Source organism: Euprymna scolopes, chromosome 44, assembly GCF_053919585.1.
Source record: "Euprymna scolopes isolate OS-2025 chromosome 44, ASM5391958v1, whole genome shotgun sequence".
Lineage (NCBI taxonomy): Eukaryota > Metazoa > Mollusca > Cephalopoda > Sepiida > Sepiolidae > Euprymna > Euprymna scolopes.
Genome location: NC_136525.1, coordinates 871,936 through 886,347, shown reverse-complemented (window position 1 = coordinate 886,347; position 14,412 = coordinate 871,936). Strand labels below are relative to the sequence as shown.

General features: G+C 31.6%; 1 protein-coding gene across 1 annotated transcript in view; it reads right to left on the bottom strand.

Moving 5' to 3' along the window:
- LOC145268645 (acyloxyacyl hydrolase-like) overlaps window positions 1-14,412 on the bottom strand; it is an 86,285-nt gene that overhangs the window by 41,650 nt on the left and 30,223 nt on the right. Inside the window, exons 7-9 of the mRNA XM_080124124.1 lie at window positions 10,161-10,218; window positions 6,404-6,474; window positions 3,321-3,369 (exon numbers count right to left, since the gene is read on the bottom strand). Of these exons, the coding sequence (XP_079980250.1) occupies window positions 3,321-3,369; window positions 6,404-6,474; window positions 10,161-10,218 (178 nt within the window). The remainder of the gene's footprint in view (window positions 1-3,320; window positions 3,370-6,403; window positions 6,475-10,160; window positions 10,219-14,412) is intronic.

The window sequence follows — 14,412 nt, the reverse complement described above, 5'->3', positions numbered from 1 at the left end:
TCTGCACATTAGTACAGTTACGGCCTCCAAAATATTGAGATGTTGTTTGGAACGGGCCTTGTGTACAATGCGAAAACAACCATCCGAATACGCTTCACCACATGCTTTATTGTCATACAAATGCGGACGAATTGATGACTCATGAATAGGGCTATGGCAACAGCATATTCTTTTCATTGTTTTTACTCTCGAGTGTATATCCGTCACAGTAAGACACAATTAATCAACTGAGGACCACATCACTCTACATAAAACCTATGAGATATCAATGGATATATACCTGAGAATCAAACAAGGAAAAGAATATGCTGTTGTCATAGTCCTATTCATGAATCGGTGAGCGCCCGGATGTGTTCTGTAATCGCCCGGGTGTGTTCTATGAACGCCCGGATGTGTTCAACTGTGTTTATTCCAGACCCCCGGGTCTTTCAAAAACACGCAGGGACATGCTGTGCCAATCTGACTCCCAGACGTTGAAACGTACGACCCACATAATCAGCATCACACTGACATTTAAATTGCTATACAACTAAACTATTTTGTAGTGTGGGAAGTGCATCTTTCTTAAAAGCTAGGAAGGCATTTTTAGTGCCGAACACCATACGAGGCTGCACCTCATAGAAATAGTGGGATACAACCGAAGTAATTTTATCCGCACACCCTTTACGTATAGAACCAATATAAAGGCGTTTCACATATACTGGACACTTAGGCAGGTCAAAGAAAGGGTTGGTATTAAATTTAGCAAATGCTTAGCGAATATGCTTAGAGATTATAACCTCACGGAAACTATTTTTCGCAAGGACACCAGTTATCTTCTTCAATTTTTTATCAAGTTTGCTAACCGAGCAAATCATGGATCAAAGTCTTGACTAAACTGATTTTTCTATTGATAGGGGCAAAATCCCAACTAACTACGGTTTCCTGTATATAGGAATATATGTACACATTTTCACGTCTCACCACGAAGTAAGTGACTTTTTCCTGAATTAAAAAAATATCCACTCTGCACTCAAGTTCACTATGAAGGAAGAGCAGAATGACTCGTTACCATTTTTGGACGTCCATGTAGAAAGGACAGAGAATCGGTTCAGTACGACTATATACAGGAAACCGACAGGATTTTTTTTTTTTTAATATTTTATTTATTTTTTTAATGGGCCTCTGCTCTTGATTACAAGAAAAAAGCAGTGAAATAAAAATTAAAGGCGTTGAAAAAAAACTAGAAATTTGTATTTTGGGTAGCATTCATTCCTTGCAACAACGCTTGAAAGAGATCGCGTGAATTTTTTTTTTTTTTTTTTGTGGAAGAAAAATGTTGTACAATTTTTTATTTATAAATATTTTTTTTAATTTGTAACGCATTAATAATTCATTGCAACCGGCAAATAAAAAAGACGCAGTTGACTTCAATATGTATAATACATGATTAGAAACTGAAACAAATGTGTTGACCGGTAAAAATAATATTATTAATAATAGTTCTCCGTATATATGCAGTGTATATACATACAGTTCTCTGTATATATATATATATATATATATATATATATATATATATATATATATATATATATATATATATATATATATATATATAGCTTTAAAACTAACAATAATAATAGAAAACAAACAAATAAATAAATTAAATAAACATGAATATACATAAACGATCACACACATATATGTATATATATATGTATATATATGTGCATTATTGTGTACACATAGGTATATTTATATGTATAAAAAAAAAGGAGAACGGCCACCTAAAACCACTAACCTAGTTCTAAAACAGATCCTTTGTTTGATAAAATGCATGCCCATTGGCTGATAGGAAGGGGCGCGGTGGACACTAGAAAGCTGATTGGCCAACTAGAAATCCTCAACATATATAAAAACAAGAAGCAACCACAGAATTCGCGCATAAGCCTGACGAATCCTATAGTTGGATGAAACGCAGAATATTCAGTGTAGCTTAATCGCCATATATATTTTATAAATTACTATATATATATATATATATATATATATATATGTGTGTGTGTGTGTGTGTGTGTGTGTGTGTGTGTGTGTGTGTGTGTGTGTGTGTGTGCGTGTTCTTTGTGTATATATATATTTATATATCTGTATATATATATACAGATATCTCTCTCTTTCTCTCTCTCTCTCTCTATATATATAGAGAGAAAGAGAGAGAGAGAGAGAGAGAGAGAGAGAGAGAGAGAGAGATACATGATATTTGTTTTTGAGATACGTTTTGAATGAATTCAATTATTTACGAAAGTGCATTTTTACCTAAATGCGAGTTGGGAATAATTTTCCCTTTAACCAATTTGGTACCCCCATATGGGGAGCGGCATATATATTGTTTTTAAAATATAATCATCCACTGACACGTGTTTCGTCGTCTACGACTCATCAGAGAGGCTGAATCTAGCGAAACTGGCTTAATAACTATTTTGCATTTTGTATCATTCTGATGAGAAGCAGTTAGCTTCAAAATGCTATGGCCTAAAGATTTTCTTTCTTTCTTAATTTTCCTCTTTTCCTTTTCCTTATTGTTCTGATGATGTAATAAAGTTATATATATATATAAATATATATATATATATATATAACTTTTATTTCTCATTTTTCATTTAATATATCTATATATATATATATAAACCTATATACTCAAAGAAATTTGATCTACAGACTTCTCGTATGTAGGATAATCAGACGTGTTGAAAATTGTTTAATCGGTTTTCACCAGGAAAAACGTTTGCTACGGAGTAAAAATAGAAAAACTGGTACATGGGAGTTATCGGAATTTATCTGTTTTCAGCTGTTTTACGAATGCGCATGCGCGGTCGTGGAACATGGGAGCTTCTTTATGTTAAGAATAAGAAGGTTTGAAAACACTTTGTAAATTCATGTAAAGCTAGTCTAATGGTTATCGTACTAGACTCACTGTCCTTAGATTTTTGTTTCGATATCAGCTCGGGTTTTCTTTTGGGGGGGGGGTATTTTTACTTACAAGTGAACTGTTTAGAAAAAAACAACAACAATACTCGCACGCATTATGTCTCATTTTCTGTATGAATTAAATATTATATCTATATATATTTTGCGACCGGGCAATGCCGGGTGGCTTGCTAATATATATATATATATATATATATATATATATATATATATATATATATATGTGTGTGTGTGTGTGTGTGTGTGTGTGTGTGTGTATATATATATATATATAATGGTTGTATTATCTTCCTAGAAGTAAATCCAACGACGATGATGATGATATTTCTAAGTGATAAATATTTACTTACGTAAATTCCATTGCAATTAGAATCGGTATGGATATCAGAGTTGATTGTCCTGCAAAAAAAAAAAAATAGTAATGTACATATCTATAAAAGAGAGAATGTGTGTGAAGACACTTCTCAACCTATATACTCAACGAATTTTTTATCTATAGACTTGAAATTTGGTATATAAGGCATTCATACATGTGGAAAAGTTTTTAATCGGTTTTCACCCGGAAAAAAGGATGCTAAAGGGTCAAAAAACGAAAATTGGTACATGGGGCGGGGTCATCGGATTTTTATCTGTTTGTCAACTGTTTCACGAATATGCATGCGTGAATTGTCCACGTGACAGATTACTTATGTTAAGAATAAGTAGGTTCGAAAACACTTTTTAAAGATTTGTTACAAGCTAGCCTAATGGTTATCAGACTTGACTCACTGTCTTTAGGTTTTGAACTCAGCTAGAGTACTTTTTTTTACTTTCAAGAAATGAACTGTTTAGAAAAAAAATAATACTTGCATGCTCATATCTCAGTTTCTTTCCGGTTTTCTCTTTATTTTTTAAAGGAATTTAACATTACGTTTAATACTTATGGTATTTCTGTTCATAGTTAATGAGAATTCTACATTAATTAAAATATAATATTATGTGTATTTACGACGGGGTAACGCCGAGTGACCTGCTAAAAATTCATAAAATAAAACAAATATTACACATTCAATTCCAAACCGGATGCCATTTTTCTTCTTTTTTTTTATTTTTAGATCTGGAAAGTAGAAAGCTCGAACTATGTTGTTGTTATAGATAATTAGATAGGCGGACACGATTCTGATTTTTAGCTAGCCACGCGCTAAATATTGATTAAAACAACTAACAATACAACAAGTATATACAAAATGTGACCCGCCTTGTCGCCCGTTCAGCTCGGGATGGATTGTCTGAATTAGGAAAAATTGAGTTTTCTAAGCTAGTTTAATATATGAAATAATAATAATAATAATATGAAAAAAATCCTAAACGAATCGTGTTCGGCTTTCTTTCTCGCTTCCCTCTTATCTAATATATAAAAGGGCATATCTCAGTCTGTCTTCAAATTTTCAAACTCTATCTCCTCCGAATCTAAAGGTCGCAGAGTGGGGCTAGGGGCGGCAAATTATTGAATTTTTTTACAGGCCGTTCTTTTACGGGTCTTAAGCCGGTTAAATTAGTTTATAAGGGGTCCAAAAAGGGTCAAAATTGAAAAAACCGTTAAACATTTTGTACATTTATTTTAGTTTATCTTTAATTTTTGCATGTCACGTTGGTACAGTGGTAAAGTCACCAACTTTGTAATGCTACGGTTTTGATTCTCGCTGATGCCACTCAATTACTTTTTTTTACTTTTTAAATCCCGATTCTATAATAATATACACGAAATCTGGACAAATTAAAATATCATATTTAAGTGTATTGTACGTTCGGGCAAAACCGGGAACCCCACCCCGCTAGTATATATATATATATATATATATATATATATATATATATATATATATATATATATATATATATATATATATGATTAGTTTTTTTTGGAAAAAGAATTCCAGCAGAGTGCTCAATTAAAAGGAAAATCCAAATTTTAAGAGCGTACTTATATTTTGTGTACAGAAAGTTGTTAGTTGAGACAGATCATTGGTACCGTCGGTTTCAAGCCCGATAATAAGGCCCGTTTAAGGTATCCTTATCAAGCTCTCTTCAGACGAATATTGGCTGAAGAGAGCTTGATAAGGTACCAATGATCTGTCTCAACTAACAACTTTCTGTACACAAAATATATATATATATATATATATATATATATATATATATATACTAGCAAAAGTACCCGTCGTTGACTGGGTTCAAAAACAGCCTACAGAAAATGGACTCTGATTTATGAAAGTATGATAGGCTATGAAAAGGAAGGGTTGTAAAGAGATAGCCTCGAATTTGGGGGTATAAAATCAAAACCAAAGCAAAATATGATGAAAGTAAAAATAAAATAGATAAACACCATAATTTATTATACCATACCTGTTCACACTGAAACACTTATCACAATATTCTGGGGATCTATATTAAAAAACCTTGTTAAACTTTGTGACATATTTCCATTCTATGGAGGTCAGGCGCGAATGAACACCCCATTATTTTATTGTACCATATTTCTTCAAACTGAAACATAATTATCAAAATATACTTACGGAGATAGATATGAAAAGTCTTTATTAAAGTTTATGCCTATTTCCATTCTATGGAGGCCAGGCGCGAACGCAGATCCCACAATTTTATTATATCATCCCTATTTAAGTTAAAACATACTTATCAAAGTATTCTTATGTACATCTATATCAAAAACACTTGTAAATGTTTTTGTTTTTTTATTTTTTTATTTTTTATTTCCATACTTTGTGGACCAGGCGCGAACGCAGACCCCTTACTTTTACTGAACCACCGTTCTGCCAGATCAAACATACCCATTCCTGTGTCTCGATACATCTTCTATCATTATATGTGATCAGTTTTTTAAAATAGTCAACCATATAGGAGCCTATTCGTGACCAGACACATGCACACACACAGAGTTCAGCTTTATATATATATATATATATATATATATATATATATATATATGATTTTTTTTCTCTTTAAACTATTTTGACGTTCCTTGGGAAAAACTAATTTTTATTTAATTTAGATCTTCTTTTGTTTTTTCCTGATTTCATTTTAATTATAGTTTCAAACATTTAGATTGACAGTGGTCTCCATCAATTCCCTATTTTGATACCGCGTTGTAATAGAGCTTCCTATTCCACTGGCAGTTTCCAAAGAACTACACATATTCCTGTACGTCTCCAGCCTTCCTCGTTCATCCCACGCATTCACTGTTACGGCAATAAACATATATCGTTGTAAATGGTGTTCGAAAATTAACGATCCATTTTGAAAAATAAATCATCAAAATAGATGGTTAATTTTTAGATGCCCTGTAATTTTTATACGTCCTGTAATTTTTATACACCTGTAATTTTTATACGTCAACGTTTGCCGTTATTCTTTTAAGCAGAGCAAAAATACTTACTTGGCACCAGGGTGGATTTTAGCATCGGAATCATCGCAATCTTTGCCTCTCCAGTACGCACCTCGAAGTGGCTGTTAGAAAAACAAGAAAACAAGAAAAATGAATTATGATATAAAAAAAATAACTAATTGATGTACCCGTCTGTGTTGGATTCTAAACCCCACACAGACGGTACATCAAGTATTTTTTTTTTTTTTTTTTTTAGGCCTTGGGTTTAGATTTACACGCTGCCCGCCTTAGCATGATGCGTCACAAGGTCCGGAAAGTGGAGATGTCAAGTAAGCTCCCCTAAAGGAAGGGCACTCTTGCCTAGTAAAAATTGCCTGGGCATCCCCGCTGGCATTCCCTGGTTGGGGCGCATCACGCAGCAAGCAATAAACTTACTCCACCCGAAAGCCAGGTGGCAAGACCTGGGAGGATGGCCTACCTGGGTGATACCCAGGTGGCATACCTTAGTCCGACAGTTCCTGGCCCGCACCTGTTATGCTGATTGTAAAAAATTGATTCTTGACTGGCACTTTCTACCCAAGTCTCCAATCAACCGAAGCAGCAAGTAGACTGTTCCTTACAACTCCGAAGAATATGGTGAGGGTAGTTAGGCCTTGAATTGGGTGGTGTAATCATCTGTGCCAGGTTTAGGTTTAGGGCAAGTGAAGTACCCGCTTGTGTAAGGTTCAGGTATAACAGAGCTGTGTGCGAGATGACGTCACGGTAAGGAAGAAGGAAAAAGATTATGAAAAGAAGAACGTACGCAGACCGATGATCACGCAAGGGACACGTGGGTGACGTTACAGACGAACCGAGAAGTCACACATGGCCAGAGAAGAATGAATGAAGGTCTTTTGTTAAAACCAGAATATTTCTTTCCTCTTCTTTTTAATGTTCTTTCCGACGGTGTCTACAACGTGTTGGTCCCATACATATTAACAACTACGTTAAATGGATTAAGGTTAGGTAATGTGATCGTCTGTACTAAGTTAAGGGTTAGGGTTAGATGAAGTATACGTCTATGTCGGCTTTAGACCTAGGGTACGATGCTGTAATCCTCTGTGCCGAGTTTAGATTTAGGCTTAGGTGATGTAATTTTCTGTACCGAATTTCTGAAATTGTCTTCAATGTCTAAAACCATTGTACCCAAGTTCTTACCACAAAAGACAAACATTTTGAAAATTAGTAAATACTTGTGCATCTATACATTTAAACGTGGCATCTTTATACATATATATATATATATATATATATATATAACTAGCGGTGGTACCCGACGTTGCCCGGGTTTTTGGAGGTGTGTGTGCTGTTAAATAAAAAAGAAACCGGGGGTAGGATCGAACCTGAAGCCCTGAGGCGAAGTTTGAAAATAAAATCGGCCAGCCAGAATGAGTTGCTGAAAGATGTTTGAATTTATTTAAGTAAGAACCAAATTGACAGGTGCGCGCACGGAAGTCGTAGAGCAATAGCTATTCAGCAAATGGGGTCAATGACCAAGTTTGTTTGTTATAAGCGAAGTAAAAAAGAAAACAACGTAAAAACTTAAGCGGGGGTGTAATCAAAACATCGGGAAAAAACACAAAAAAACTAACGTAAGGCAAACGAACGATGTTAAATGTAAAAATCGAAAAAACAAAAAAGAAATGGCTTAAATAAGCCTGTTTCGATATTAAAATTTAAAAAATCGGTCGGTACCCAGGTGTTTTTGGGTGTGTGGTCGGGGGTGGATAAGCGAAGTAAAAAAAAAAAAAGAAACGTGAAAAATGGCTTAAATAACACTGGTTCAATATTTAAATTTAAAAAATCGAAAAAAAAAATATCTTACACCACGATTCGAACCCAAAACGTTTAGATAATGAACCAACGCGCTAACCAACTGAGCTAACGCGACGTACATGAAATTTAGTTAGTTTTTCAACTATTTAAAGTAAATCAGGTCATCACGTCATCTGACGTATGCGTAGAACCGGTCGTTGTTACGAGAGGACCGTTTTTGTTGACCCCCTCCTGTCGAAAATTGTCGATTTCGGGGTGAAAAAATGAACGTTTTTGGCCAATTTTTCGATATTTTTCAAGCGAAGGATGGAGCTTCAATATGATACCGAGTTTGTGAATTTCCATCGTGTCTGTCGAAAGATTTTAGCGGACACACAAACACACATACAAACATACAAACACACATACATACATACATAGACACATTTTCGCTTTTATATTTATAGATTATTTCCACAGTCAAACGATATCGCAGCTCACACAAGCCATGAAAGCCAACAAGCCGGAAATCCAAGATTCGAGTCTCGCCCTCAGTTTTTTTTTTTTTTTTCATCTGTGTTAACTAATAAACTTTCTTGCGTGTGGCACGGTTGCTCAGGTGGCAGGGTACTCGCCTCGTATGCAAGAGATTCAGGTTTCGAATCCGGAGTTCAGATGTGTTTTTAATTGATGAGCCCAAAATGAGGGTGAAACTTGAGTCTTGGACTTCCGGTTTGTTGGCTTTCGTGGGTAGTGTGAGCTGCGATGTTGTTTGACTGCGGAAATAATCATATCATCTCTCATTCTGAAAATTCTACTGTAAATATATGTACATATATGTGTATATATATGTATATATGAATATGTATGTATATATATGTATACATATATGTGTATATATGTATATGTATATGTATATATGTGCATATATGAATATGTATGTATATATATATATGCATATATATATATATGTATTCATATATATATATATATATATATATATATATATATATACGGTTTTGAAAAAAATAGGCGGAAGTTTCTGAAGAGCTCTTTAGGCTATCATCTCATCAGGAGAAAATCGATAGCGTACAAAATATTATGTCGAAAATAAAGAGTTCTAATGGGAAACTTATTGAATGTGCCAAAAGTACGGGGACACTAAAATAAATTCATTAACGTTTAAAAAACGATTAAAATATTGGCACAACGAGGGGGAAAAAAAAAGAAAAACGGGAGAAAGTATTCAAAGTTCCCCAAAGAGAAACAATGCGTTGGATGTTTCCTTTTGCCGGCACAAAGAAGGTTGACGCACCGCAATAGAGACAGACTCCAAAATCTTTAAATGGTTTCTGGAGTCCGCTCTATGTAGCACCTCGAACCATTCTATTTTATATCTATCGACACAGCACGGCTTGTCAACCAAATGCTGGCCAATAGCAGAGTCCAAGGCTGCAGAAGGAGGGAGACCACCAGACCCCATCCTCCTTTGTCTGATCTTCGATGGAACATGCTGGTTTATACGAGTCAAAAGATGCAAGGATGTTCGCCCAACATAACCAGCATCGCACTGGCATTTAAATTGATATACAACATTGCTATTTTGGATGTAAGGCAAACTATCCTTGCGTAAAGACGGAAAAGCAGGTCTCGTAGTATATACCAAACGCAAGGACGCAGAATAAAAGAAGTCGTAAATACTTCTGCAAATCTGTTTGGAAAGTCTATTATTCTTTTCCTCAATCCACGGTAATTTTAAATAAACCGGACATTTCAAGGGTCCAAACTTTTTAGCAGATTTAAAATCATATATATATATATATATATATATATATATATATATATATATATATATATATATATATATATATGCATACATATGTATATGAGTGAATACTGAAAATTTACGCATAAAATAATATCTTTGTATATTAATTTATGTGATTAGATAGATAGATAGATAGATAGATAGATAGATAGATAGATAGATAGATAGATAGATCTGTATACTCACATATTTTTGACTAAACAAGTCACCATCTTTATCATATACGGGCATATGTGAGAAATAACTGAAAAATAATAATCGACCATATTAAGAAAAATGCAACAAGATCAAAAACAACAAAATGTTTAAATCAATACTAGTTAGCTTACCCATCTCTTCTGGAGATAGGTCAAAATTTTGCACGTGTTTAACATATATCAATAAAAAATAAATAAATGCGTTATGAATAAAAAAAAATGTTGAAATCTTTAAGACTTCAAAGGATTTTTACTGAGTGACTTAACCCCTTCGAAAAAACTTCCCTCTTCTGGGTTTCTCTTCGAAAAGCCGATAGATCGCGTCAATATAATAGAAATAAAAAATTAAAATATAGAAAAAGTTGGTTATCGTTAAGACTGACGGCCTAAAAAAAATTCTTAAAAAATAGAAATAAAAAACTTTTAAAATATAAAAACGTGGGTTAGTGTGAGAATTGACTACCTAAACAATGTCTTAGAAATAAAAACTTTTAAAATATAAAAACGTGGGTTAGTGTGAGAATTGACTACCTAAACAATGTCTTAAAAATAGAAATAAAGACTTTTAAAATATAAAAACGTGGGTTAGTGTGAGAATTGACTACCTAAACAATGTCTTAAAAATAGTAATAAAAACTTTTAAAATATAAAAACGTGGGTTAGTGTGAGAATTGACTACCTAAACAATGTCTTAAAAATAGAAATAAAAACTTTTAAAATATAAAAACGTGGGTTAGTGTGAGAATTGACTACCTAAACAATGTCTTAAAAATAGAAATAAAAACTTTTAAAATATAAAAACGTGGGTTAGTGTGAGAATTGACTACCTAAACAATGTCTTAAAAATAGAAATAAAAACTTTTAAAATATAAAAACGTGGGTTAGTGTGAGAATTGACTACCTAAACAATGTCTTAAAAATAGAAATAAAAACTTTTAAAATATAAAAACGTGGGTTAGTGTGAGAATTGACTACCTAAACAATGTCTTAAAAATAGAAATAAAAACTTTTAAAATATAAAAACGTGGGTTAGTGTGAGAATTGACTACCTAAACAATGTCTTAAAAATAGAAATAAAAACTTTTAAAATATAAAAACGTGGGTTAGTGTGAGAATTGACTACCTAAACAATGTCTTAAAAATAGAAATAAAAACTTTTAAAATATAAAAACGTGGGTTAGTGTGAGAATTGACTACCTAAACAATGTCTTAAAAATAGAAATAAAAACTTTTAAAATATAAAAACGTGGGTTAGTGTGAGAATTGACTACCTAAACAATGTCTTAAAAATAGAAATAAAAACTTTTAAAATATAAAAACGTGGGTTAGAGTGAGAATTGACTACCTAAACAATGTCTTAAAAATAGAAATAAAAACTTTTAAAATATAAAAACGTGGGTTAGTGTGAGAATTGACTACCTAAACAATGTCTTAAAAATAGAAATAAAAACTTTTAAAATATAAAAACGTGGGTTAGTGTGAGAATTGACTACCTAAACAATGTTTTAAAAATAGAAATAAAAACTTTTAAAATATAAAAACGTGGGTTAGTGTGAGAATTGACTACCTAAACAATGTTTTAAAAATAGAAATAAAAACTTTTAAAATATAAAAACGTGGGTTAGTGTGAGAATTGACTACCTAAACAATGTCTTAAAAATAGAAATAAAAACTTTTAAAATATAAAAACGTGGGTTAGTGTGAGAATTGACTACCTAAACAATGTCTTAAAAATAGAAATAAAAACTTTTAAAATATAAAAACGTGGGTTAGTGTGAGAATTGACTACCTAAACAATGTCTTAAAAATAGAAATAAAAACTTTTGAAGTATATAATATATGGGATTAGAGCCTGCACTATTTTGGTCAAATCTGTATTTATATATAGACTTTAGTATATATATATATATATATATATATATATATATATATATATATATATATATATATATATATAAACGAATTAAAATTGAATTGTGAACATAGAGGACAACAGGCTACATTTCTGGATTTAGATATAAAAATTGAGGATGGGATTTTTCTTTATAAAATATTTGATAAAAGAAACGCTTTCCCCTTTAAAATAGTACGTATGCCCCATAAAGATAGCACCTGCCCTGTTTTTATGTTTTATGGAACCATTATGTCAGAGTTTTTTAGAATAGCTCGCGTTACTTTAAAACTAACAGACTTTATACCACCAGTTTCTAGTTTAGTAATAAGGATGATAAAACAAGGTGGAGATAAAAATAAGATATTTAAACAGTTAAATAAAGCATTTGTTCGTTATCCTGATGCTTTTGAATCGTTTAAGATAAACCAGACTATATTAATAAAGGAAATTCAAAACTATATTAGCAATGTATAAAATGTATTTATAATTACATATAATAAATTTATTAAAAAAAAAAAAAAAAAAATGTAATATATGTAAAAATATTTTTAACCTTTATATATCTAATTTTAAATAAGTATGTAAATATACTAAATACTAATCATAGTGGAGGTGATAAGTAGTTAAATGGATTCATCCTAATCTTATAAATACAAGACTGATAAATTAAAAAATTAAAAAATGTATCCATTTTAAATGTGGAAATTGATGAATCGCACAGGTAAGAAATTCATTTTTATAGTATGAAAAGGTTAGTAATTGCAATTAAGAATAGAAAACTGGATCAAATGTTTGAAACATGTCTTCTTCCTAAGATTAAGGGTGGTGGTGTTTGATCAACACTGCTGGGGAGCCATGATGTAATATACTGTTTTGTTTTTAAATCCCCGAAACAGTGTTTCATGGTAAACAACTGATGATCCCTTGAAAAATAAATTATTGGTATTATAGTAAATTCGAGAGCGAGTTGATGCAGTGATTGCAGGTGATTAAATGACTTACTGACTTGATGGTTTTCTAACGAATGATAAAAAATATTTTTTTGTATAGTTTTAAAGGTTAAAAACTTCCAAGACTATATATATATATATATATATATATATATATATATATATATATATATATATATATATCTGTGTGTGTGTTGTCACAAATAAAAAAAATGATATATCTAAAACATATAATTTGCATGTTTGTAGGAGATTTATTGATATGTATGAACGATAATGACGAATTTGAAAAAATAAACATCTTCTTTATCCAAAGGAGTTAGAATTGGAAGGCTACATTTCTGGATTTAGATATAAAAATTTAGGATGTAATTTTTGTTTGTAAAATAGTTGATAAAAGAAAGTCTTTCCCCTTTTAAACAGTTCGTGTGCCGCACAAAGATAGTACCTGCCCTGTATTTATGTTTTATGGAACCATTATGTCAGAGTTTCTGAGAATAGCTCGCGTTACCTTAAAGTTAATAGAATTTATATCCCCAGTTTATAGCTTAATAATAAGGATGATTAAACAAAGTGGGAATAAAACTAAAATATTTAAACGGTTAAATAAAACATTTGTTCGTTATCCTGCTGCTTTTGAATCGTATAAAATTAACCATAATATATTAATAAAGGAAATGTAAAACTATATTAGAAATGTATAAAATGTATTATATACAAAAAAGTGTATATTTATATATATTTTTAACTTTTATATATTTTTAATAAATAAATACCAATGTAAGTACGTAAAGTACTAATAATAGTAGGAGGTTATAAGTAGTTGAATGGATTAATCCTAATCTTATAAATACAAAACTGGTAAATTAAAAAATATATCCATTTTGAATTTGGAAACAGATGAATCTCACAGATAAGAAATTTTAATAACATGAATAAGTTAGCCAAATTAATCATTAGTAGGTTACTACATTTTATATCTGGAACATTTTTTGTTTTTGTGATTAAGGGAGGTGGTGTTTGATCAAAACTGCTGGGGAGCCATGATTTAATATACTGTTTTGTTTTTAAATCCCCGAAACAGTGTTTCATGGGAAACAACTAATGATCCCTTAAATTAACATTGGGACTATTGCGTATTCGAGAGAGCAAGTTCATGCATTGATTGCAGGTGATTAAATGACTTACTAACTAAATAGTTTTCCAAAGAATGATAAAAAAATATAAAAATTAAATAAGTTGTTTTTATATAGTTTTAAAGGTTAAAAAACCTCCCAAGACATATATATATATATATATATATATATATATATATATATATATATATATATCAATAATTTTCCCCACTCTTTATCTGTGCCTAAACCTAAACATAGATTCCATGATCAAAGCTTCTT